The sequence below is a fragment of the Takifugu flavidus genome, chromosome 16, assembly GCF_003711565.1.
Source record: "Takifugu flavidus isolate HTHZ2018 chromosome 16, ASM371156v2, whole genome shotgun sequence".
Lineage (NCBI taxonomy): Eukaryota > Metazoa > Chordata > Actinopteri > Tetraodontiformes > Tetraodontidae > Takifugu > Takifugu flavidus.
The window spans coordinates 1055715-1083039 of NC_079535.1; the positions used below are offsets into that span (position 1 = coordinate 1055715).

Genomic DNA, 27325 nt, shown 5'->3' on the forward strand with positions numbered 1-27325 from the left:
ATGGTGGCCAGGTTCAACAGACATCATGCAAAAGCCTGTTCTGTGATAGAATTGGGATTATGAAGACCAGATGGCGGGCAATATTTCTTAAAGCTCTTGAGGTGAAGCCTGCATTTGCCACCAAGGTCATTTCATGCTGCACCATTCTGCACAATGTGTGCTTGCGGAATGGTGACAGCATGGAACCCTCAGAAGAGGCACTTGCTTCAGAAGACATTGGTCAAATGCAGCCAGACCTACAATGTGGAGAGCAAATTAGGAACAGCCTGGCTGCAGCCCTGTCAGCACCAACCCACCTCCCACCAGCTCTCCAAGACTGTGATTACATTTAGGACTGGTCTTCATAATCCAGTGTTTTGGAGCATGATGTCTGTTCAACCTGGCTGCATCATAAAGTCTTTCTTTCTGGCAGGTTCCTTTTAATTTGAATCATTTTTGGGTTCCATTTTTGGAAATAGTTATTTAAAAAAATCCCAACAATATGATAAATGCAACTTCTTTATATATGTGTGTGTGTGTGTGTGTGTTTGTATAAATAGTTTTCTTTTCAAAATCCAAAACTATCAATTAAATTTAAACTTTGAGTAAAGCATTTGTTATCAACCATATGATGCCAAGAAAGCAATCTTTGATGGAAGTTAACTTGATTTAAACAATTTAATATATTCTTTTTTACATTTTATCGATCAGTTTCTCTAACAGACTTAAAAGTCTCTACTCCCTGGCTTCCTCTCATGTCGCCCTTTCCTCGGCCCTCTCCAGCAGCTCCAGGATCATATCGCGCCGCTGGCGCTTGCGTGGTGCTAGCGCTGGTTCCTCCTCCTCTGTCCCTGACTCTCCATCAGGTTTATCTAGGATTGAATCTGGGGAGCCTGCCTCAGAAAATGAATGGCTCTCCCCCCAGGCTGAGGCAATGAGGCATGGGGGCCGAATAAAGGGCCTGCCACCTATTGCCTCATCCACGAGAGGGAACTATTTCCACTTGTCGGCAGTGACCTCCCCAGATTCAGTGCCAGATCCTGTTGGTGGCCTCTGAAGCTCCTACAAATAGGGAATAAGCGGATAATTCAAACAGTAATGCAACATTTGCTATAATTATTAGTCTGTCACATTTAGACCAAATTTAAAACAATTATTACAAACCTTGTAGGTTTTTTTTAAGGTTCTCCCACTTTTTTGCTGCTTGTGCTGGAGTCAGCATTCCAGTGAGGCCAATTTCCTTCAACATAACTCTACAAATTGGAACAAGGACATAAACAAATTGCAGAAGTCCATCAGTGTAGTTTCTGATGATAGTGTAATTTCTGATTGTGATCACACCAGATTCCAAGCTGCAGCAATAAAATACAGTCCTTAATAACACTTTGCCACCACCCACTTCCATCCTGCTGCAACATTTGATGGTAGATTGATTTCCACATTTATGTTGTTATTTTAAGATGATCATATTGCACCCCTAGTGAAAACAATTGTAAACTACACTACCGTAAAAGGCTGATGGGATACATTTCCGAATCGGTTGTACACTACTTTTCGCAGTGCATTGTGGGATACATTGAGTGCACTACTGCGATGTTCACTCAGCATTTGGACACTTTTTCAAAATGGCGTACACAGTATTGAGTGCACTATTAGGGTATAGGGGGTGGTTTCGGACACAGCGAGCGTATCTTCACAGCAGCAAGATACCTAGAAGAAATGTGAATATTACAGGTGAGCCTATTATCACCGGCCTTTGGGTCAGTTTAATAAGTAGATATGTAAAATGAACTCCTAAGAAGCAACAGTTATTACACACTAGTTCCCTATTCACTACTAACTACATGGGGGGACTTGGATTGAGTTAACTACGTAGTGCACTGAATTTAAAATTATCACTCGGACACTACGGCGCACATAAAAATACGTCATGGTGTTGTATAATAATTACGACCCCGGTCGAGGGTAAAAGTGGCCAGGTCCATTTAATTATTTTAACCCATCCGAAACACACCCCAATACATTCAGCGGTTCTTTTTTGGAAATGCAATATTTTACGCTAGAATTTATATAGTAAAATAAAATATCAATGTCAATAATAATAAAATGGCAATTACTTATTACCTAAAATAATTAGTGCCAAGACGTGATGGTACATTCTCAAATCATATTCTGCTGTACTGAAAACATTTAATAAGTAATTTTTCAACAAGAAATGGCTCCAGAGCTACTTTTCATCTTTGTAAATATTCTTTTACTGAGATCCTGTCGCCTGGTGAGGAACAGAAGATTCCAAAGAAAAATTTTAAGTGAGGAGGGGGGCAAACGGTGAAGGTTGTTTTTTGTTTTTTTTAACACAGTATTGAGTGCATTTAAAAAATATATATATTTTAAGCTGATCATATTGCACCCCACTGAAAACAATTGTAAACTAGACATTGATCTCTTATTTCCCCAAAACTTTCAGTTAATATATCAAACCGCACAGTGGAAGTTACCTTTTTTTAAAAAAAAAAAAAGTCACGTGATACGGTAAAGGCTGATGGGATACATTTCCGAGTTAGGGTGCATCGTTTGTACATTACTTTTTTCAGTGCATTGTGGGATACATTGAGTGTGCTACATAGGGTACAGCGATGCTCACAGTGGGCACTATTTCAAAATGGCGTACACACACACTATTGAGTGCACTAATAGGGTATCGAGGGTGGTTTTGGACACAGCGAGCACCAGTTATCACAGGTTTCGAAGTAATACTATTTCCAGGCCAAAGCAAGCTCCAATTCCAGTGTTTGTCCCCCAAACTTAGGTTAATATAATTCCAACAGCTGTCACCGTTTAGTGCACTGTGCCCGCCTCAGCACCCATTAAATCAAAGTTCTAAGCAAAATTGATCTGCAAACCAAATTGTTATCATTAGTTCCAATTTGTCTAAAACTAGCTGTACTTGCCCCAAAATAACTGGATGCCAAAGGGTGCTTTGAGGTTAGCTAATTTGATGTCGTAATCTCCTTTTCCTCTGAATCACTTCCTCCCACAGTCACCACAACTTTTCCTCTTTTCATACCAAAATTTTCCCATCAACACACCTTTTCACACACACCACTTCACTATGTCACGCTACACCAATGCAGTTCGATACACAAGACAATGCAATATCACGGCAGATTAGCTACATGAAACATTTTATGTTTGGAAACACAATACAGTGGTTCTGCTTTTAAACAGCAAGCAGGATGTGTGGCTGTACGTGTGTGTAAATGTGTGTGTGGCAGATAGAGGGGGAGAGAGCATAAAAGGCATCAGGTGGTTGTGTGAAAGTCAAAGGAAGAAAGAAAGTATGTCTATTTACCACCATATATGAGAGAAAATGGTCAGTTGGTTAATATCAAGCTCATAGATACCTAGCTAAAAAATCTACTTTGAGACAGTTGTCAATCATTTCTTGTCAACCTAAATTAAATCATATGTCTTGCAAATATAGTTAAATTCCCCCTGAGAATAGTGTTTTTGCATTCAAATATAGGTCACTCCAGGTCGGGATTCTTTTATCAGACTGCAACATATGTGCTTTTGAGGATTTCCTTTTTAATTTTTTTTACTTTAAATTCCATCACCACAGATTCAAAATAAATTACAACTTCTTCGAACTTTAAGCCCTGACTGTAAAAGTTTTCCATCTTTCTGTTTAGATATATGGGACTGTTTGCAACCAAAACGTGCAAATTTTGAAATCATGCAGCCATTGCATATTTTTCACATTTAACACAGAAATCTGCAGTTTTTGTGGTGTAGGTTTGAATACCTGACAGAGTATGGGGACCTTGGCTGATGATGTGTGGAATTAAATGATTACCTTTTGGTGTTTTGACTGAATAATGATCCTGAATTACATTTCTTCTCCTCCCCTGTCTCTCTTCGCAGGCTCAACATTACATTGCTGCATGTATTATTGCCTCTCTGGTTTAAGGTGTACCTACAACTAAAAGCAAGAATGTGGTTTATGTGTTTACATTTTATATTTACATTTACAATCATGTTTTGGAAACTTGGCACCTGGGTTAACCAATCAGATTTCACAATGTCCTGTTCAAACAAGGCAACTCCTTGAACACACCCATCACCATAAATCATTGATAAGAGCAGAGAGGTTTAAAAGTCACGTCTGAAGATTTGTTTCTGGTCTGCTTGTACTGTTACAGTATCTTCCGGAAGTGTACGTGCTAAAATGGAGCAATCGGATAATCTAAAGTCTCTAACTCCTGCCGAACTGAGATTGTTGATCAGGTCTGAGGATCCCAGAATAAGAAATACAACTGGATTAGCTAATGGTAAGATGTGTGTGTGTGTGTGTGTGTGTTTGGGGGGCGCAGAGCAGGTAAGGAGTTTTTGCATTGTGCTTTTCTGTGTGTGATAGGATACCAACAGGCAAATGTCATCATCCTGCCTGACAAATTAGCTGATGACTTTGAAGAATTCTGCCAGAAGAATCCTGTACCTTTGCCACTGCTGTATCGCAGCAAATCGGGACAGTCGTCTTGCCCACCTCTTGCCAAGTGTGTTGACATAAGGTAAATCGCACTCAATATCAATAATAAGCAGCTGCATGCTCCTTTTTGGTGATGACAAAAAGATAAAATATTTTGTTGTTTTCATTGTTAGTTTGTTTGTTTTTTGGGGGATATGGGATCATAATCTGTTATGTGCCCCAAGGGTGAAGTTATGGTTTGGGTTTTCATTAATTTTATTAATTTTCTTTCATTTTTGCAATATACAGTACAAATCTTCCCCTTTTACTATTGATAGCTTTGTTTGTATTTTCTTATTTCTGTATATCCTGTAATGTTTAAAAAAAAGAATTGAAAAAAAACCCCACTACAAGCAAAGTTTATTAAATTTCACTGGTTTAACCGTTTACAAGGAATCATCCATGCAATTATTTGTTGAAAGTTTGTGATCAAATTAAGATGATACTTTTCCCATTTCCTTTGTTTCCCCTCTTACTTTCTCATTGTTACTTGCCAACGTGTCTTGTATTTTTGTGTTCAGGACAGATATTTCTCAGTACAATGTGTATGAAAATGGCAAATTGGTGAAGACTATCTCCAATCTGCAGTCTTACAGCAGTGACATAAGGTAGATTGCATATTCTTGAGGGTTTTTATCATATTACTTGGAGCAGAGCATACTGTATGCACAAATATACTTGCCCGTCAGAGTCCAAGACAAAGAACACATTGTCTCGTCTTCTTAACCGCTTCATTTCTATTTGGGGTCAAAAACATGTGACACCTTTTTGTGGTAAATCATTTTTAGAGGAGAAGAGAATGTTATTATCCTTTTAAGCGCACCAACATTGTTGCCCAGTCTTGTCTAAAATTTGATAGTGTGATTGTGTGTGATGCTTGACAAATAAAACACGCTAAATCCAATTGCTAGTAGGTTTGCTCATGATCTTTAGCAATAAGTTTACTGGTAGTTAAACTACAGTGGAATGTCAGTGGACTTTGGTCATGGCTAGTCTATGGTAATGGCTAGTCTATGGTAATCAAGTTGTCTTATTGAGGAAGAATGTCAACTTAAGTATTGCATTTGGTCAACATACTGTATATATGTAATTTTTTTTTTTAAAAAAACAATATTTTTGAAGTTAATTGTTATAAAAAAATTGCTAAAATATCTTTAATGATTAGGTTAGACCATTAATACTATATTTATAGAAATCACATAATGAAGTTATCCAGAACGTGATCGAATGTTAATACTTATTACATCATTAGAGATTATAAATTCACATTGCAATTATAAAAAATTAATTTAAGGCTTTCATTAAGCATTTTGTGTTTTGATCTATAAAGCTTTCTGAATCATGTTCTGCAGGATTCAGTAATGACTACCGTAATCAAGTACTCTTTATCTTCCACAATGGGCAAGAAACGTGAGGGAATCAAAAGCCAAGTGGTAAAGGTCCAAAAGTCAAAGACAAGTCCTTCACTGAACTGATTGGCATCTTACGGCTTTAAATGTGACCTCTCTATGTCCTGACCAATTTCAACCTAAGAATTTGTGTTTAACAATAAAGAACATAATTCACAATGATGAGAAGCAATACGGCTCACAAGGCCACTACTGCAAAGAAATTCAAGCACAGCATCAGCAGAGAAGCCATTAAAACCCCAATAACAGCCATTATCCCTACAGCCTCTGTCCCTCGCTGAAAGGAAAGGAGGTCACATACTCTATAGTTTAAATAATTCAACAAAGTTTAAGGTTTTATTTTGCAAAACAAATGTAAAAGGAAACTTTTTTTTGTTTAAATGTATTTTTTGAAAATATTTTAATAGGCATGCACATTAATTTAGCATACAAATTCTATAGATTATATTTTAAATGTGCAGCCTGCAATGCAGTACATTAAAAGCATAGTTAACCACATTTAAAATATATCTACTCTGTGACTTCTTAACAAAATTAAAAATGACTTATTGGTTTGATTGCCCAATAATTTGAAATACTTTTTGATTTCAGTTCTTGATTCGATGTCTGATTTTAATTATGCCTACAGATCTCAAACAGAGCAGAATTATTGGTCAAGCATGGTGAGTTTCTATTTGGGCTGCAGCTTTGGCTTTGAGGGCAGTTTGAAGGAAGCTGGGATTCCTGTGAGGAATGTGGAGCAGGGCACTAATGTCAGCATGTACAAGGTATGTTATGGATACCTATTTCTTTCAAACAAACTGTTTAATCCTTGAATTATGGTTAGAGATCAGAAAATTTTTGCGTGGAGAACACCGTACCCACCAGGACTGTACGGAGCTTCTCCAACAGCAAGCCCTGGATCACCCCAGACATAAAGGCCCTCCTGAAGGAGAAGAAGAGGGCTTTTGTGTCTGGAGACAAGGAAGAGCTGAAGACTGTGCAGAGGGAACTGAGGAGGAAGATCAGACAGGAGAAGGACAACTACAGGAGGAAGATGGAAAACCAGCTGCAACAGAACAACATCTGTGGGGTATGGAAGGGACTGAAGACCATCTCGGGCTTCAAGGAGCAGAAGTCCCAACCTGTGGGCGACCGGGGGTGGGCTAACGACCTGAACTTGTTTTTCAATAGATTTGATCAGGTACCCACCCCTCCCCCAGCCCAGTCTCCTCTGCTGCTACCCCCGCCACTGTCTGTGCCCGCAACCCATTGTTCCTCCTGTCCCCCCTCCTCCCCCTCTCTCATGAACTTCAGCTCACACATTCCCGACACTTCACACCCTGGCCCATGCCCATCCCCCCCACCAACACCTCCCTGCTCCAGCCTGTCCCTCACACCACACCAGGTGAGGAAGGCCCTGAAGAAGAACAGGGCCAGGAAAGCGACAGGTCCGGACAGCATCAGCTCCAGGCTCCTGAAGTCCTGCGCAGACCAGCTGTGTGGGATCTTCAGTCACATGTTCAACCTGAGTCTGAGGCTGGGGAGAGTGCCACAGCTGTGGAAGACGTGCTGCATCGTCCCAGTGCCGAAAACACCGCACCCCAAGGAGCTCAACAGCTACAGGCCGGTAGCTCTGACGTCTCATCTGATGAAGACGCTGGAGAGACTCATCCTCGATCACCTGCGCCCACTGGTGAGCTCCTTCATGGACCCGTTGCAGTTCGCCTACCAGCCGAGCATCGGGGTGGACGATGCCGTCATCTACCTCCTCCACACCTCCCTCACTCACCTGGAGAAGGCTGGAAGCACTGTGAGGATCATGTTTTTTGATTTCTCCAGTGCATTCAACACCATCCAGCCCAGGCTGTTGGGGGACAAACTGGAGGTAGCTGGGGTGGATCACCACCTCACAACATGGATTCTGGACTACCTCACACAAAGACCACAGTTTGTGAGGGTGAAGGGCTCCCAGTCAGATCGGCTTCTCTGCAGCACCGGTGTCCCGCAGGGAACAGTTCTGGCTCCTTTCCTGTTCACCCTCTACACCGCGGACTTCTCATACAGCACATCTTCATGTCACCTCCAGATGTTCTCTGACGACTCTGCTGCTGTCGACCTCATCACTGATGGGGACGATACGGAGTACAGAGAACTTATTCAGGGCTTTGTGGACTGGAGCCTGCGGAACAACCTCCAGATCAACGCCGGCAAAATCAAGGAGCTGGTGGTGGATTTCCGCAGGCGTAACAACCCCCCGCCTGCACCAGTGAACATCCTGGGAACGGATGTTGACGTGGTGGAGTCGTACAAGTACCTGGGTGTTCACCTAAACAATAACCTGGACTGGACACATAACACAGACGCCCTTGTCAAGAAGGGCAATAGCAGACTGTTCCTGCTCAGGAGGCTGAGGTCTTTTGGAGTACAGGGACCCCTCCTGAGGACTTTCTATGACTCTGTGGTGGGATCAGCCATCTTCTACGGGATAGTCTGCTGGTCCAGTAGCATCACGGACAGGGACAGGAAGAGGATGGACAGACTGGTAAGGAGGGCCAGCTATGTCCTGGGATGTCCCCTGGACTCAGTGGAGGTGGTGGGAAACGGGAGGATGATGGCTAAGCTGTCATCCATGTTGAACAACACGTCCCACCCCCTACAGGACACCCTGACAGCACTGGGCAGCTCCTTCAGTGAGCGGCTGCTCCACCCTCGCTGTGTGAAGGAGAGGTATCGCAGATCTTTCCTGCCGGCTGCTGTCAGACTGCACAATAAACATAACGCCCGCTAGCACAATCTGAATATTATATATTCTGATATGTATATTGTATTCACCCTCTGTACTATGTACAGGTACACAGAGGCCGAGTATCCATTTATCTGGATTATTGTAAATATACATCCTCTTTGTATATTCCAAATCCTGTTCTATTTGATTTTATCTTATTTTTCTCTGAGTGCTCTTGCTGCTGTTGTTGCACTGTAAATTTCCCCGTGTGGGACAATAAAGGATCTGAATCTGAATCTGAATCTGACACATTTGAGTTCCTAATAAACCATATAAGCAGACCAGTAAAATGAAACATCCTTAGTTATATTTCAGCCAGCACTAATTAAAATGGAGAGAAAAACAACCAAACCACAATAGTTCCATACAGCTCAAGAATGCCACCAGGAAAGGAAATATCAGAGGACACAAGAAAGAGAGTACTGACAGCCCACCAGTCTGGGGAGTGTTATAGGTCCAATGATTCAAGGACCATCGATCCAGTAAAAGAAAGTCCTTTAAAATAAAGGGGCTTAAGCATGATAGCAACTTTGCGTACCAGTGGATATCCATCAAAACTATCATCCTGAAAGATGAAGGCCAATCTACATACCACCCACAGAGAGTTGCATCTTTCTCTGATAGTATCTGGGACAAATGTGCATTTGAATTGAATTGTCATAATATTCATGGTTTGTTTGGCGAGTTTCTACTCGCTGCCCCTTTAAACTTTGCTAGAGAACAGCTATACAGCAAAACTTGTAACATGACCTCTGCATATGTGAGTAGTAAGAATATACATATATGAAGCTAAGAGAAAAGAGTGATGCACTTTCTGTACCATAACAATGTGGGCCCTCGAATAGGGGTAAAACAACTTGAATTTTTCAAGCCCTCTCCCATAGGACATTTGATTTTTTTGCTATTTAAACCCCCCTATTTCAACTCCAATTAAAAATATTTATATATTAGGTGTAAATAATTACTTTAAATAAATAGTAACTTTTTTGTAACACTGTTGTTTCATTTCTGCAGACATCTCTTTTCTGTGTTGGTGCTGGAGTTTTCAGATGCCCTCTCGTGGTCACTATGCGTCCTATTCCATCAGCACTGTTGGATGCTGCGGTGAATGTTACCCATCTAAACCCATTAGCACATGGAGCGCCAGTACATATAGGAGATCCAGGTCTCTCTCTCTCTACTCCCCTATCCTCCCAGTATTTCTCTCTCACGCACAAACAGACACAAAACAAACATGTTTATACTGATGACAGTAATATGGTGTGGTTTGTCCAGCTTTCCTGGGGATTCAGGATTTATCCAAACCTGACTATGGGGAATGTGTGGACCTGCAGACTGGTGATGTTACAGTGTTCTGGGCCTGTGGAGTGACTGCCATTGAAGCCATCCTCAGCAGCAGTGAGTAATGTGTTTGATTCTGTACTCTTCGCTTCATCTTGAAATAGGTCAACTGGGCTTATTTGTGGGTTTTGTTTGTTTGCTTTTTTTAAATAATTTGCAGCTTATGCAAGTGCCTTTCTTTTAGTTATGACTAATTATTGGGAATCTCTGATAGTCATATACTGTGCTGGTTTACTGTGTGTTGGATTGTGAATCATTTTGGTGAGTAAAGCCACAACAGCACTGTTGGCCACTAACCCCTTTGCCTCCCCAATCCAATTTAAATTTGCATACATATCAATGTATCCAGAAAGAATACCATTGCATCACTTCTTGATCTGGCCCTCACCCCTACATCGTGTGCATCTTATACTGGGCCGCCATTGAGGGCATCCTGACTGTTGCTTCATGGCATGGTACGGAGACTATACTGTCTCCTGCCAGAAGTCTGTACAGTACATCGTGAACACAGCCAGCTACCCTCTCTTACATACATTTTCCACAACTCACTTTCATATAATCAGTGTTATCTGAGACTTCCCCTTTTCCTTATGCTCCCTCTGGAGAACTCTACCCACTATACCCCCCTACCACTACTAAACTCTGCCCTTTAGGCCCCCCATATCTTATTTCACCCTCCACACACACACGCACACACAGACACTGTCCTTTTATTATAGTTTATGTTGAGTGTTATTTCAATTCTCTGTTCCTTGAATATATGGAACATGAAACTTGAATCCTCCTTGAATCTTTAAGAGATGATATGTCTTGTGAAAAGCAGTTGACCTATTTCAATCTGAACAGAAGTGTCTTCAATCTGGCTTGACAAGTCACTTTCAGGTTGACTTGCAGTAATGCACAGTGGTCTGGCTTACCTTCATATTCTATATCTTTCTAGAGCCTTCTCTAGCATTCAGTCACTCACCAGGCTGCATGTTCCTCAGTGACATTCAAGAACCCTCAATAAATCCACCTTCTGAGTCAACAAACCTTACTACCAGTGAATTCATCCCTCGTTGTTTTCTGATATCCCATAATCCCTTGCTGTATAGTTTGGCATCTCAAAGGGCTGTGAACAAAATCCGGAAGATGGAGAAGATCATCGGTGAAGACCCAGGTAAAATGTTGAATTGGCATAATTCATACATCTTTCCATTTCCATTAACATTAAAGTTAATAAACAACATCAACACCCTCAAGAATGAGTTGCGGTATAAAAGTGTAAAACAATTGTAGAGCAAACATGTTTTAATGACTTGCATGTTAGTTTAATAATTTTTATATTTAATATACAGTATACCTTTGAATATTTTCAATCATTCAGGTCATAGTTATCCAAATAAGATCTCTGCATCAACTGGACTTGTACAAGTCCAAATATCTTAGTCATAACATATTATAATATATTATCTATAATATCTTATCCAAATATCTTATTTGGATAATCCATCCATCCATCCTCTACTGCTTATATGGGGTCAGGTTGCGGGGGCAGCAGCCTAAGAAGAGAAGCCCAGACTTCCCTCTACCCAGCTACTTCTTCCAGCTCATCCGGGGGTATCCCCAGGCGTTCCCAGGCCAGTCGAGAGACATAGTCTCTCCAACGTGTCCTGGGTCTTCCCGGGGGTCTCCTACCGGAGGGACATGCCCTGAACACCTCACCAGGGGGCATCCTGACTAGGTGCCCAAGCCACCTCATCTGGCTCCTCTCAACGCAGAGGAGCAGCAGCTCTACTCCGAGCTCCTCCCGGATGGCAGAGCTTCTCACCCTATCTCTAAGGGAGAGCCCAGCCACCCTACGGAGGAAGCTCGTACCCGTGATCTTGTTCTTTCGGTCATTACCCAAAGCTCATGACCATAGGTGAGGGTAGGAATGAAGATCGACTGGTAAATCTCTTCACCACCACGGACCGTTGCAGAGTCCGCATTACTGTGAATGCCGCACCGATCCGCCTGTTGATCTCCTGCTCCATTCTTCCCTCACTCGTGAACAAGACCCCAAGGTACTTGAACTCCTCCTTGACCCGGAGAAGGCACTCCACCTTTTTCCGGTTGAGAACCATGGCCTCGGATTTGGAGGTGCTGATTTTCATCCCAGCCGCTTTACATGCGGCGGCGAACCGATCCAGTGATCGTTGGAGGTCACGGGCCGATGACGCCAACAGGACCACGTCATCTGCAAAAAGCAGAGACCCGATCCTGAGGTCACCAAACCGGACCCCCTCAACACCATGACTGCACCTAGAAATTCTGTCCATAAAAATTATGAAGAGAATCGGTGACAAAGGGCAGCCCTGGCGGAGACCAACCCTCACCGGAAACGAGTTCGACTTACTGCCAGCAATGCGGACCAAACTCTGACACCGATCGTACAGGGAGCGGACGGCCCGTATCAGCGATCCCGACACCCCATACTCTCGGAGGACCCCCCGAGGGACACGGTTGAATGCCTTCTCCAAGTCCACAAAACACATGTGGACTGGTTGGGCAAACTCCCATGCACCCTCGAGGACCCTGCTGTGGGTGTAGAGCTGGTCTACTATTCCACGCCCAGGACGAAAACCACATTGCTCCTCCTGAATCCGAAGTTCGACTATTCGGCGGATCCTCCTCTCCAGTACCCCTGAATAGACCTTAGGGAGGCTGAGGAGTGTGACCCCCCTATAGTTGGAACACACCCTCCGGTCCCCCTTCTTAAAAAGAGGGATTACCACCCCGGTCTGCCAATCCAGCGGCACTGCCCCCGATGTCCACGCGATGTTGCAGAGTCGAGTCAACCACGACAGCCCTACAACATCCAGAGCCTTAAGGAACTCTGGGCGGATCTCATCCACCCCCGGGGCCTTGCCAACGAGGAGTTTATTGACTACCTTGGCAACTTCAGCTCCGGAGATATGAGAGCCTATCTCCAGGTCCCCAGGCCCTACTTCCTCACTGGAAGGCGTGTTGGTGGGATTGAGGAGGTCCTCGAAGTATTCCTTCCACAGATCCACAACATCCCGAGTTGAGGTCAGCAGCACACCATCACCACTATACACAGTGTTGACAGTGCACTGCTTCCCCTTCCTCAGATGCCTGATGGTGGTACAGAACCTTTTCGAGGCCATCCGAAAGTCGTTCTCCATTGCCTCACCAAACTCTTCCCATGCCCGGGTCTTTGCCTCGGCAACAGCCGTAGCTGCATTCCGCTTGGCCTGCCGGTACCTATCTGCTGCCTCAGGAGTCCCACAGGCCTGTAAGGCCCGATACGACTCCTTCTTCAGCTAGACGGCATCCCTCACCGCTGGTGTCCACCAGCGGGTTCGGGCATTGCCGCCACGACTGGCACCAACCACCTTATGGCCACAGCACCGGTCAGCCGCCTCAACAATGGAGGCACGGAACATGGTCCACTCGGACTCAATGTCCCCCGCCTCCCCCGGGATATGGTCAAAGCTCTCCCGGAGGTGTGAGTTGAAGCTCCTTCTGACAGGAGACTCTGCCAGGCGTTCCCAGCAGACCCTCACAATACGTTTGGGTCTGCCGGGTCTGTCCGGCATCCTTCCCCACCATCGGAGCCAACTCACCACCAGGTGGTGATCAGTTGACAGCTCCGCCCCTCTCTTCACCCGAGTGTCCAGAACATGCGGCCGCAAATCCGATGACACGACCACAAAGTCAATCATCGATCTGCGGCCTAAGGTGTCCTGGTGCCAAGTGCACATGTGGACGCCTTTATGCCTGAAAAAGATGTTAGTTATGGACAATCTGAGACGAACACAGAAGTCCAATAACGAAACACCATTCGGGTTCAGATCAGGAAGGCCGTTCTTCCCAATCACACCTCTCCAGGTCGTACTGTCATTGCCAACATGAGCATTGAAGTCACCCAGGAGGACGAGGGAGCCCCCAGAAGGAGCACTCTCCAGCACTCCCTCTAAGGACTTCAAAAAGGGTGGATACGCTGAACTGCTGTTTGGGCCATAGGCCCAAACAACAGTCAGATCCTTCCCCCCACCCGAAGGCGAAGGGAGGCTACCCTCTCATCCACTGGGGTAAACTCCAATATACAGGCACTGAGCTGGGGAGCAACCAGAATTGCCACCCCTGCCTGTCGCCTCTCACCATCGGCAACTCCAGAGTGGTAGAGAGTCCAACCCCTCTCGAGAAGTCTGGTTCCAGAGCCCTTGCCGTGCGTCGAGGTGAGGCCGACTATATCTAGTCGGAACTTCTAACCCTAACCCTAACCCTAACCCTAAGTGGATTACATTACATTGATCAATTCATTGGAAGACTATTGTACTTCTAAATATGCAAACAACATATCCCCTTGAAAGTAATAAAAGCTGTACTAATAGTATTCTAGACCATTTTTTTCCACCTTTTGTCTTTAGAAGCTATTCAGTTGCAAATGTTCTGTGAATCCTAAATTTTGCTATTAGAACTTGCCTAAAGTGTGTGTTCCCATTCTTCAGGTCAAAGGGGGATTAAAGCTTTATTTGTTGAGGATGAACTTCTGCTATCATGTCTGGCACTCTCTCATGCATCCTCTGTTGCAATAACAACAGGATTCCCCACGCACTACATGTACAGGTACCAACATATTTGAAATGTACTGTGTGCATAGACAACTCATTTTATTTTTCAAAAGAATCACAAATGTTGAAAATAAAACTGTGAGAATATGAGCAGTTTATAATCAGTCAAAATCTTTATTTATTATATTTTAAGAACAAAAATATGTTTTAAATATCCAAGTTATCTTTATGGATATACCATGGTTTCTTTACTTTTTAATGAGTCTTTTTTGTTAAATGAGACATGTCAAAAGTGTAAAACACATTAATTTGCCCATGTTGTTCATGAAAGATTAAGAGTACATTAACATTTGATATTTTCATTAGAATAATGCTTTTATTTTCTATATTTAGGTTATGATTTGAGTTACATGGTATTTTTATATTGGAAAACTTCCAAAACTGACAAATATTTTTTTTTAACAAACATGCAAACATTCAAGTGCAGAATGGGGGGGAAAAAAGTACAGTGGGACCTCTGCTTACGAAATTAATTGGTTCCGGAAGTTGTTTCGTAACCTGAAAATTACGTAAGTAGAGACGCGATTTCCATGTAAATGCCCTAATCCGTTCCAAGCCCCCAAAAATTCGGACATAATTTTTTTAATAAATCATAAAAATGCATCAAAACATGTAACAAATAAATGTTACAATTAGATTACCGCACAATAAATGTAGGAATTCAGTGCAAGGCTTCTCTAGGAACAAAATGAACTTTATTACAGGCTAATCTTACATTAGCCGTCATTACTAGCAGCGAACGTTAGCACTTGTGGTAACACTGCCATCTAATGGACAAACATACAAACACCCACAATAAATCCCGAAGATGACGAAGAAGACGCGAGTAGCAGCGGTAGCGTAGTTTTGCCTTTCGTATCCTGAAATTTATTTCTTAACAAGAGGAAATTTTTTCCCGTTGAGACGTTTCGTAACCTGAAAATTTCGCATGTAGAGATGTTCGTAAGTAGAGGTCCCACTGTATATGAAGCCCCAGATCAATGACTTCTGCAAGAGCTAATTTGAGCCAGGAATCAGCCATTCTGGAGTCCAATAAATGTAAGGATATTCGAGGTTTTGGTTTGCCCTGCCCTATAAAAACAGTTTTTATTTTCCTGCCCTCAATAAGCATCGCCTGATGTTAACAATGCATGAAGCTGGAAATGGTTTCCAAATGTATCTCTAAAAACTTGCCATGCAGGTGCCCATGGTTAGACTGTCGACAGATTTGGAAAGTTCAGCAAGGTTGCCACTCTCCCTGGTTGTGCTCATCCTGTAGATGAGCACACATTTTTTCTGTGTTTATGTGCAGAATGCAGAGAGTCAGAGAGTGAAAGACAGATATGTGACGTAGCGTTGAGCAATTTTTAGAAGATGAGCCTATCGCGAAAGTGTGACCTCACTGAAGTCCAACGGTGATGATATTTAGTATGAGTGAGCCTCCTTTTCTGTTAAACAATTTTGTTTATGTGTTGGGAAGTTAGAGTTTGGTTTTGTTTCCCTTTTGTTGATTACTGATAAGTTTTTGTGTATGGAGAATGTGGGGGATTGTTTGTTATTTTGCCCCCTGTATAGCTTAGTTTCTAGCTCAAAGACGTGACTTATTTAAGACCCTCATTGGCAAACTTTCCAAATACATACCTTCAATATTTGTTCATTCAACTAACCCAACACCCACTCAAGTAACTTGGCTGGAACTGAAAAAATCCTGAAATCCATACTGAGCTTGGGAGGTCAGTCTTCCCTGTTTATGTCTCCTGGAATAATCTTCAGTTAACTAACAATCTAAACACACTTGTCACTTTAAGCTGTACTTTATCTTATATTATTTTCATTGTTTTGCTTTGTACCTCAATTTGCCTTGGAGTACTCATAACTTTACATAAAGGTATTGCCCTTGACTCACTCTGAAGTTGTTTCTATCACACTCAATTGCCACCTATCGTTTGGGTGACAAATTGAGTACCCCTAGGCGGAATGTAACATGACTGCAAGAGCACAGTACAGAATGCTTATTGAGGTGAAGAATTTTGGTGTCAGTTAAAAACTTACCGAACATTTCTGAACATTTTTGTTGCCAAATCTAGAATAGGTAAAACATTAAAAAGTAATGAAGTTAATGGGAGGGAACAAAAGAGGAAAACACTGCTGTCCAAATTTAAAATTGCTGCACGTTTGAAGTTTGCAAAAGACCACCTGGATGTTTCACAGGACTACTGGCAAAATACTCTGGACACATGGAGTCCAACTCCAGAATTGAGTTGTTTGGAAGAAACACACAATGTGATGTGTTGCGGGAAAAAATGGCAAGGCACACCGCCATTAAAAACCTCATCTCGGCTGCGAAGTATGGTGAAGGGGGCAACATAGTTTCGGGCTGATTTATGCTTTAGGGCCTAGACAGATGCTTTCCTCGACGTAAAAATGAATTAGTTTATCAAGACTTGCATTAAAACCTATATCAAAAACAGAATCCGCTGATCTTAACCTGATTGACGGTATGATCTCATAAGAGCGATTCACATACATCTCAAGATTTTTGCTGAACTGCAGAGTTTTGTCGAGCGGAATGTCCAAAATTGCTCCTGACCATTTTGCAGGTCCGATCTGTTTCGTTGAGGTAATTGTTGCCAAAGTCGGGTCAGCCGGTTATTAAATTGAAAGGGTCACATACTTTTTCCACCCTGCACCACCACCCTGTTTAGGTCATTAAAAAATATGTAAACATATTCTTTGTGCAGAATTAGTTTTAGCAGAGTGTTTGCCTATTGTTGTCAGAACACTTTCCATGACCAATGTATGCAGCAATCCAAGTAACCAAAAAGGGTTCATACTGTTTCTTGCAACTGCATTAATACATACTTTCTCTGCTTCAGTTTACTTTCATTGTTTCTTATTTTGCAGTCCACCAGATGAAACTGATGGTCCACCAGGGGCCATTGCCATGGCAAGCATGTTGCTATCTCTGGGGAAAAAAGTGACAATTATAACAGACAGAAGAGCTGTGAACTTGAACAGGGACATTATAAATGAATGCGTCAAAAAAGGTAAGAAATGCACATTGTATATATGTTCATATTTATGTATGTGTCAATTTTATCTCAGATCATGATGCTGTAAAGTCTGATGAAACCACGCATGACATTGCATATTTTACTATCAGGTCCATGCCAGATATCAGATACGCTTTGCTGCTGTTAACATTTGTAAATCACACGCCATTCCCCAATCTTCACGGATGTTTTTTTTTTTTTGCCTTTTGCCTTTTGCTAGCGTGACTGAACTCTGCTGCTCTCAAAAAGAGGAAATACTTGTGAGTGGTACTTGTCTAGGTGAAACTGTCTTGATGATGCCAAAATGTATTCAGGAGATAATCAGCAGATGGAGGAAATAATTTTCAGGATGTGCAGGGAGCCTTTTTTAAAAAAAATAGAAATATAGAATACAAAGTACAGAATACAGATGCAGCAGAGCATCAGAAAAAATATCCACCAATTATACAGGGATATGTGTACTTTATATTCAACATTTCATTGTTGTATATGACATGATGTTTTACTTTAAGGTCTGTTTTTTTCCCTCTTTTGCACTACATATTTCTTTGTCTGAAAATCATCTTGACATTCTATCAAGGGGCGATGTGTAATAACAATAATGATTGGGCTGGAAATGAGGAGATGGTTGCATCACATTTAGATATAGCTGCTAATTTCCATCTGTAGTCCTAATCTTGATAGGAAAGCAATATTGACACAATAATGCTATTTTGGAGGCTATCGTTTGTCAGAAATTCCTTACCTGGAACATGATGGAAAGTCATGACTCTAACCTTAATAGCACATCTAGTACGGCATGTTTCTTTCAAGATGATTTTTAGACAAAAAATATTCAGCCCAAATGAGGAATGGACAGGACCAGAAACCAGAATTATGTCATACATAATAATGATTTGGAAATGTTATATAAATGTGTAACCCACTTTACACTTGATACTCTGCTGCTTTGATTGTATTGTCTAACAAAGAGGTTCCCCGTGCATCCTGAAAACATCTGGATTTTCTATCCACGTCACTATCCTCCATCTGCTCATTCCCTCCACAAGAAAGGCCAATAGAGATTCAGCTAATGGTTACCATTGCTAATAACATGAGTAAGTCAAAATCTTGCTACAACCAAGGCATGCACAACAACATCTCTGGATGCACAGCATGCTAAACCATGAAGTGTGCTAGAGCACAGAAGATTTAAGCGACACATAGGCTCACCAAATGTGGTCAGGAGAAGATTATGAAAAATGTTACATTGTCCAAATAATCTTGATTGATTTCTTTGGTTCAGACTGCTGGCTATGGTGTAATGGTGTAATTGATATATTTTTAATGACACACCAGTCATACCTATTGAGCATTGTTCAATCACCCCAAAATAGTTAGGTATTGTTGCTGACCATGTCCTTCTCTTAATGACCATATAATAACCATCTGCTCATAGCTAATTATGTGACATGTCACAAAGGTAAAATCATCTCTGTCTAATTTCTTCAACTTGAGAATGAATTCACTGTACATAAATAGCCTCTACAGAGAACTGTATGTTTGTTCATTTATTCGTTCGTTCGTTGACATACATGACATACAAGATCCAACAAGTGAGGACAGCAATTTTAATATTTTTAGGGTCCGAGTCTCCTTGACCTTTTCCAGACTTGGTATTCTAAGGATATCCTCCAAGGATTATGTTCATGTTGAGAATCAAAACATATCAAGTAGACTCCAATGGCATTTTAAGATGATAAAAAAAATCCTCTTTGATAGCTAAAAAGGTGTTGCAGCAATATATTACGGCAATATTCGATCTGTTATCGGCACCGCCACTGATAACAAGAAATTACCACTTCTTATTCTGAGCAATAATGTTTCATTATCACAGGGGGACAAGATATGGGAAGGTGGGACAAAAAAGCACTAGGATGTGTTCAATGTCTTTAATATCTCTCTGTTTTTTAAACTATTTTCAAAAATTTTCTCCCAGGTATTTTAAAAACTACAGTACCATTGGTCACATTTGAAGACTGTGGAGCAGATTCTGCATTGCAATTTCTATGCCACAATGGAGACCCCAAATATCCCAGGTTTGATAAGTGGTCACACATTTCAAGAGTTACATAGAATAAGAACTGGTAAAATATTTGATATGGCTTTTTTTGTCCAGAAATATTTATCAGAACCCGAGGGCCAATATTGTGATTATTGTAATATAACTATTTTGATAGAAATGTCTTTCAAATATTAGATTTGACCATCTAGTGGCAATAGAACGAAGTGGACGTGCTGCAGATGGAAATTACTACAATATGAGAGGAATAAACATCAAACACCTGGTGGATCCCATTGATGACTTATTTATTGCTGCCAAAAATATACCTGGAATTATGACAACAGGTGGGTTGCAGGTGGCTTGTTTATGACCCATTTTGTGTGGTTTATCTTGATGATTTCTTCATTAGTTCATACTGGGCAAAAAATAAAGGGAGCATCAGTAATTTCCTGAACAATATATTTCAACACTTGGTGACATATCATACACACTTAACTATTCATATATGGCCATATAGTAAAATTAAAGTCGGTGGTATTTGCATAAAACACATTACGGCGAGCAATTACAGGCATTGAGTTCCGGGCTCTTCTCAGTATTTGAATTAAATACAAGTATATGTTTTAATTAATTAACCAACTTATCTTGAGCCCATGGACATTAATCAAAGTTAACGACATTTAGCTCAGAAAATGTCAAAGATGTTGAAAATGTCGAATAAAAATTAAGTCTCAAAGCTTACGTCAGAGACTAAGTCCCAAGTGAAGTTGAAGTATCTGCTCATCTTTAAAAGTCAAAAATAAGCACCGGAGACCAAGAAGGTTAATTTCAGAGAGCCTTCATTCATCTTCACAGATTCCAAAACAGCTCGAGTTGCCTGCGAAACAATTGATTCTTCACCTCTGAGCAGCCCTTCTTATACAGTTTAATATGGGTTTGGGGAGCTAGCTCAACCATGCTACTCTCTCTAATTTATTCCATTTTTCTTATTTTCATTGGTATTTAATAATGTCACCTTTGCTGTGGGTGTTACACAGTGTATCTTTCGAATGGTGTCTCAAATGTCTTGGGCCTAACTCTTAATCCCACCTATGAATATTAATTTATCCAATCAGAAAGTTTTTATTGGTGGTCAGAAGTTCAGTTAAAATGTGAAGCACAGGTGCCTGCTACCATCAACTCGCTCTCCCTCCCGTGTAAGCACCATCTTCTAGAACACACACAAGTAGACGTATATGCATGTAGTCATGCACACAGATGGTGGTAGGCAACCACTCTGGTGTATCTACTTAGTTGTTGCTCACAGCAATTATATACAAGCCATGTACAATTGCGACCATATATGTAATTGAAAACAAAACAAAGAAATAATCATTCTCTTGCCCTGTTCTATCATTTTAACTGTGTAATTTGGATGTTTCAGCTTTCATAGTTTAAAAATAATCTCAATTCAATTGACATAAGTGGGGTAGCAATATTACTTTTGTTACTTTGCTGACAAACTCCATGTGGCAAATGGTGGGAGAATCAACATGGACCATGCACATTATGGGGTTGGAAAAGGTTATTGATCCCTGATAAACATTGTATCACATAAGCAAAAGTATGACATACTTGATTAATCTTTGTCTTCCAGCTGCTTATACGGATCAGGGCCCTCCTATAATTTATCAATTCCCTTCTCTCTAGGAATTGGTGATGGCGGTAACGAGTTGGGCATGGGCAAATTGAAGGACAAGGTCAAGGCCTTCATGACTAATGGGAAGCTCATAGCCTGTGATGTTCCTGCTGACTATGCTATAACTGCTGGTATGAACAAATAAAACACCAATAACCCTAATTTTGCACACAGAGTGAGTGAAACTGGTTGGCAAATTTTTCCTGCAGCAGACTTAACGGCCCCTTTTAAACGAAAAGCGCAGAGACCTGCGTCTTCGAACCTATTCATCCTGTATGTGGAACTGTGGTGCGCACGGTTGGCACCTGGTGCCACTGTTAATTGAAAAGGATATAATGGTGCCCTGTGATAACATTTTGGCACATGCAATAGGAGAAAGTTGCAGGTAAAAATGACACAAAAGAGGATTGTGTATGCAGTGTTATGATCTGTGTGACACAACATTAGTGGGGTATCATGAACAACTTCTCCAATTGTTGAGAATGAAAGCCAGGGCTTTAAATTAAAACAGAGACAGATACATCTTGCAGATGTAGGCTACAGGTCAAGAAAGGGCCGTAATTTTGAGGATACATTCCAGGATAAATTGCACATGTATGTTCTTTTACCAATTGAAAGTTTGGTTGGATTATTTCACTTTTTGAGGCTATAAACACAAAACACGATCAGTTCAACTTAAGATGGGGGAACTACAGATAAAATTTGTTAGTCTGTATAGTTATAAAATATACTTTGAACCATTTACTGTAACCACAAACATTTCTCCTTCTTACAGGGGTGTCTAACTGGGGAGGATATGCTCTAACTTGTGGGCTCTACCTGCTCAACAGCTGCCCTTCCCACCGGAGATACCTGACAAGAGGACTATTACAACCTATAAACAAAGAAGAACAGTTTCAGGACTGGGCTTCCAACCTGCCATCTGTTATAAAGGTTACTTTATCAGTGTATTTTTTTTTCAATTATTAGTTTGGTATGGCTTCAACCTATATTATCATATGCCTATTATCTTGCCTGTCGATGCAGGCAGGGTGAGCAGAAAAAAGAGGGACAAGATATGTAAAACATTTTTCGGAAATGTTTTACATGATTTTGGAAAGAAAAACATTTCTTTTTCGTGTGCTGATTGGGTTATTTATGTGGATCAGTGTGTTGGATTTTGTTAACAGGTCATACATAAAAAAATAAAGATCATAAGTTTTTGGGAAAAAATAGCTCCCTGCTCATGGCTGGGGCAACAGCTGTCAGCTGTACAGCAGTCAGCCATCAGACCAGAGATTCACATAGGAGCAAGAATTTATCAAGTCAAAAACTTAAAGGACAAGATCCCGAGATACTTGAACTCCTCCACCTGGGGCAGGACCTCCTTCCCAACCCGGAGAAGGCACTCTACCTTTTTCCGAGCGAGGACCATGGACTCAGACTTGGAGGTGCTGATCCGCATCCCTGCCGCTTCACACTCGGTCGTGAACCGTCCCAGCATTTGTTGGAGGTCCCTGTTCGATGGCGCCAGAAGAACTATGTCATCCGCAAAAAGCAGTGACGAGATCTTCTGCCCACTGAACTAGACACTCTCCACTCCCCAGCTGCACCTAGAAATTCTGTCCATAAAAGTTATAAACAGAACCGGTGACAAAGGGCAGCCCTGGGCAGCCCTGGCGAAGTCCAACCCTCACTGGATGAGTCCGACTCACAACCGGCTAACCGGACCAAACTCCTGCTCCTTTGGTACAGGGACTGGACAGCCCTTATCAAGGGACCTTCCACCCCATACTCCCGGAGCACCCCCCACAGGATGCTCCTGGGGACCCGGTCATAAGCCTTTTCCAAGTCCACAAAACACATGTGGACTGGAACTCCCCTCAAGCACCCCTCAAGGCGCTTTCCAAAATCCCAGGGCCTGACCGCAGACAAGCAACAGTGGCAGGGGAAAAACTCCCCTTTAACAGGAAGAAACCAGAGAGAGAGAGAGAAAAAAAATTCAAAATCAAAAATTAAATTCCACCCTGAGCCGAGCTGCCAGCAGTCTAGTCATCATGGCCACCATGTCCTCTGACCCCTGACCTCTCACCCAATTCTTCCTGGTCTTCCATATGGCCAACTTAGCCGTCCCCGAGAGGACATTGACCAACTGGTGTACAGCCTTCCTCCTTGCATGGTAGTGTGGACCAAAGATAAACGTCCTGAAAGAAAAGCCCTCACCTAACCCAAGAAACCACCTCTGTAGCTGTCCAAACAGCCCCACCAGTCTGGGACACTGGACAAAGAGGTGGTAGATGGTCTCTGACTGGGAGCAGAAAGGGCAGCCATCCCCTGTGCTGGGGTCAAGGTGCACCAGATACCTGTTAGTAGCTATGGCCCCATGTACAATCCTCCACTGGAGGTCTCCTGTCCGTTTATCGACAGGAGGTTTGTACAGGGACCGCCAACAACCCCCCGGGGAAGAGCCTGCGCCAAAAAAACTAGTCCACCCTGACGCCTATAATTTTGTCTGATGGAGTCGGCCTCCCGGACAGGACAGGGAGCTGGTTCCATAGCAGGGGGGCCCGGTAGCTAAATGCTCGGCCCCCCATTCTACTCCTAGAGACTCTGGGAACCACAAGTAGACCAGCATTCTGAGAGCGGAGCGGTCTATTGGGCTGGTAAGGTGTCACTAGCTCCTCCAGGTAGGATGGAGCTAGGCCTCTGAGGACCTTGTAGGTCAAAAAAAAGGGTTTTAAAAATTATTCTAAATTTAATGGGCAGCCAATGAAGAGACGCCATTACAGGAGTTATGTGATCTCTTTTGTCAATACCTGTCAGAACTCTGGCTGCAGCATTTTGGATCAGCTGGAGGCTTCTTAAAGAGTTGTTTGGATACCCTGTTAATAAAGAATTACAATAGTCCAGCCTGGAAATAACAAATGGACTAACATGGCAGCATCATGCCGCGTCAGTAGTTTTCTGATCTTTGTGATGTTTCTTAGGTGAAAAAAGGCACTTCTAGAGACTAATTTAATGTGTGAGTTGAAGGAGAGATTTTGGTCTAAAGTTACTCCTAGATTCCTCACAGAAAGACTAGATGTTAATGAGATACCATCTAGAGTGATCATGTGATCTAATCTATCCCTGAGAGGTTCAGGACCAAACACCATGACCTCAGTTTTTCCTGAGTGGGAGAGTCGGAGTTATAGTGACATTGCCACAAGGAGTGCTGCTAGAATTGTCATCAGCTGTGTGTAATGTGTAAACATAAATGTTATCTCTTTACACTTTGAAACTAAATTTATCTATGTGTGATATTCTACTTATGTTTTGTATAAGAATGTCTGAACTTAAATTAATATTGGAGTTAAACAACTATGTCACAGAGTACTGGTATCCAGAAGTGTATGTACACACCCACCTATTGGACAAATATAAATCATCCCGAACTATTACTGACCAGTATTTGTTGTTTGTTTCCTTTAGGAGGAATTGCTCTTAGCCAAACTGATGAGTTTGGGTGTAAGAAGCGGAAAAACCGGTCACCTGGCCATGGAGGTGGATGGTTTGACATTTCACCCTACCCATTCGGACATCATCACAAGATTACTGAAGGTTACCCATGATGAGTAGCAAGTCACAGTAAAAACATGCAATGCTGTAACAGTAATTACCAAAAATCATTAACTTCAATTGTAAAACAACTGTAGAAATTATGCAAAAAAAAAAAGCTTCTGATCCTATATTAGTGTCTGCTGCATTATTCAGATATTCAATGAACAGAAATGTATGAAAACAATCTGCCAGCTCTTTTATGCAAAATGCATTAAGATGAAAATGAATTTGATTTTTGTTTGTTTGACTTTTAACTGAACAATTTTTATTTCATGTTTTGTGTGAGTTGTGAAGCTGTGATTGAATGTAAATTTAACCTGGTTAAAATTGAAGGATTACGCAGAAACATATATGAATATGAACAAATGCAAAAAACAGTTTATTTGCAGCATTTCAATATTTTCTAGTTTTGCTGCTATGCCACCCAGATTAAAAATTCCATGATGCAACTGTAGTCTTCACTTAAGGAGAAAAAAAAATGATAAAAATTGTGAAAAAAGTGACTAACCAAAGAACACACTATTCAGCATCAACTGAGATGAAACAAATATCCATCCATCCATCCATCCATCCATCCATCCATCCATCCTCTACCGCTTATCCGGGGTCGGCTCGCGGGGGCAGCAGCCTCAGAAGAGAAGCCCAGACTTCCCTCTCCCCAGCTACTTCTTCCAGCTCATCCGGAGGGATCCCCAGGCGTTCTCAGACCAGTCGAGAGACATAGTCTCTCCAACGAGTCCTGTGTCTTCCCGGGGGTTTCGTACCGGAGGGACATGCCCTGAACACCTCACCAGGGGGCATCCTAACTAGATGCCCAAGCCACCTCATCTGGCTCCTCTCAACGCAGAGGAGCAGCGGCTCTACTCCGAGCTCCTCCTGGATGGCAGGGCTTCTCACCCTATCTCTAAGGGAGAGCCCAGCCCCCCTACGGAGGAAGCTCATTTCGGCCGCTTGTACCCGTGATCTAGTTCTTTCGGTCATTACCCAAAGCTCATGACCATAGGTGAGGGTAGGAACGAAGATCGGCTGGTAAATCGAGAGCTTCGCCTTTCGGCTCAGCTCTCTCTTCACCACTACGGACCGGTGCAGATCCGCCTGTCGACCTCCTGCTCCATTCTTCCCTCACTCGTGAACAAGACTCCGAGGTACTTGAACTCCTCCACTTGAAGCAGGATCTCCTCCTTGACCTGGAGAAGGCACTCCACCTTTTTCCAGTTGAGAACCATGGCCTCGGATTTGGAGGTGCTGATTTTCATCCCAGCCGCTTTACATGCGGCGGCGAACCGATCCAGTGATCGTTGGAGGTCACGGGCCGATGACGCCAACAGGACCACGTCATCTGCAAAAAGCCGAGACCCGATCCTGAGGTCACCAAACCGGACCCCCTCAACACCATGACTGCACCTAGAAATTCTGTCCATAAAAATTATGAAGAGAATCGGTGACAAAGGGCAGCCCTGGCGGAGACCAACCCTCACCGGAAACGAGTTCGACTTACTGCCAGCAATGCGGACCAAACTCTGACACCAAACTCTGTGTATCAACCCCCTGCTACATTCAGAGTTTCTGCCCGAATTCTCTAACTTCTTGTCTGAGTTGGTGCTCTGAACAGATAAAATCCTTATTGTAGTTGACTTTAGTATTCATGTAAATATTGAAAACAACAGTTTGGCTTTATCACATCACTCAAGTGATTAGTTACTTCCAAAAGGTAAATCAACTATTAAATAGTTTTAATCACTCTTTTGATCTGTTTGTGACATATGGTGTTGAAATAGAACATACTGTATTTTCCGGACTATAAGGCGCACTTAAAACACTGAGATTTTCTCAATAATCGACGGTGCGCCTTATAATACAGTGCGTCTTGTGTGTCGACTGAGTTCCAAAATCCGCTGTTTGCCTTTGGTGGGTGCACTATGGTAAACGTTCTGCCCATCGATTAGCAGCATACCTATGCTTAATTCACAGCAGAGGTGTCCCGCTAATCGCCGTTTACCGGTACTTACGTAAGGACCCCCTAAAATGGCACCAGTCAAGTGACACGCATATGAGGCTCACTTGAAACTGCAGGCCATCGAGGGGCGTCTCTATTGTTACGATTTGAAGAAAGGCCAAAGCGATTGCTGAAGAAATGGACATTGAGCTCTTCCAAGGAGGTTCATCTTGGTGTTTTTGCTTTATGAGGAGGCGGCATCTCTCCATACTTGCGAAGACAACTGTGGCGCAGCGGCTGCCCGCGGATTACCAGGAGAGGGTGGCCATCTTCCACACCTACTGCCGCGACAAGATAACCGGCAAAAACATCGCGCCCAGCCACATCACCAACATGGATGAGATCCTGCTAAC

The 27325-nt window shown here is 42.4% G+C and overlaps 2 protein-coding genes across 3 annotated transcripts in view; one reads left to right on the forward strand and one right to left on the reverse strand.

The window, feature by feature from the left end:
- Positions 1–27325, reverse strand: part of lamtor3 (late endosomal/lysosomal adaptor, MAPK and MTOR activator 3) — a 205572-nt gene that overhangs the window by 70266 nt on the left and 107981 nt on the right. The window lies entirely within an intron of this gene.
- Positions 1496–25425, forward strand: dglucy (D-glutamate cyclase). Of its 2 annotated transcripts, XM_057059020.1 has the most exons (15): positions 1497–1713; positions 4182–4310; positions 4397–4550; positions 5029–5115; positions 6545–6683; positions 9698–9848; positions 9959–10081; positions 10965–11183; positions 14521–14638; positions 17527–17669; positions 19654–19753; positions 19915–20063; positions 21409–21528; positions 22173–22330; positions 24848–25425. In XM_057059020.1, exons 1-15 carry the CDS (start codon positions 1605–1607, stop codon positions 24992–24994), a joined length of 2046 nt encoding a protein of 681 aa, XP_056915000.1. In that variant the 5' UTR covers positions 1497–1604; the 3' UTR covers positions 24995–25425. The 2 variants fall into 2 exon arrangements, with proteins under 2 accessions (XP_056915001.1, XP_056915000.1); XM_057059021.1 differs by lacking the exons at positions 22173–22330; positions 24848–25425 and adding an exon at positions 21607–21762 and having other exon boundaries at positions 1496–1713.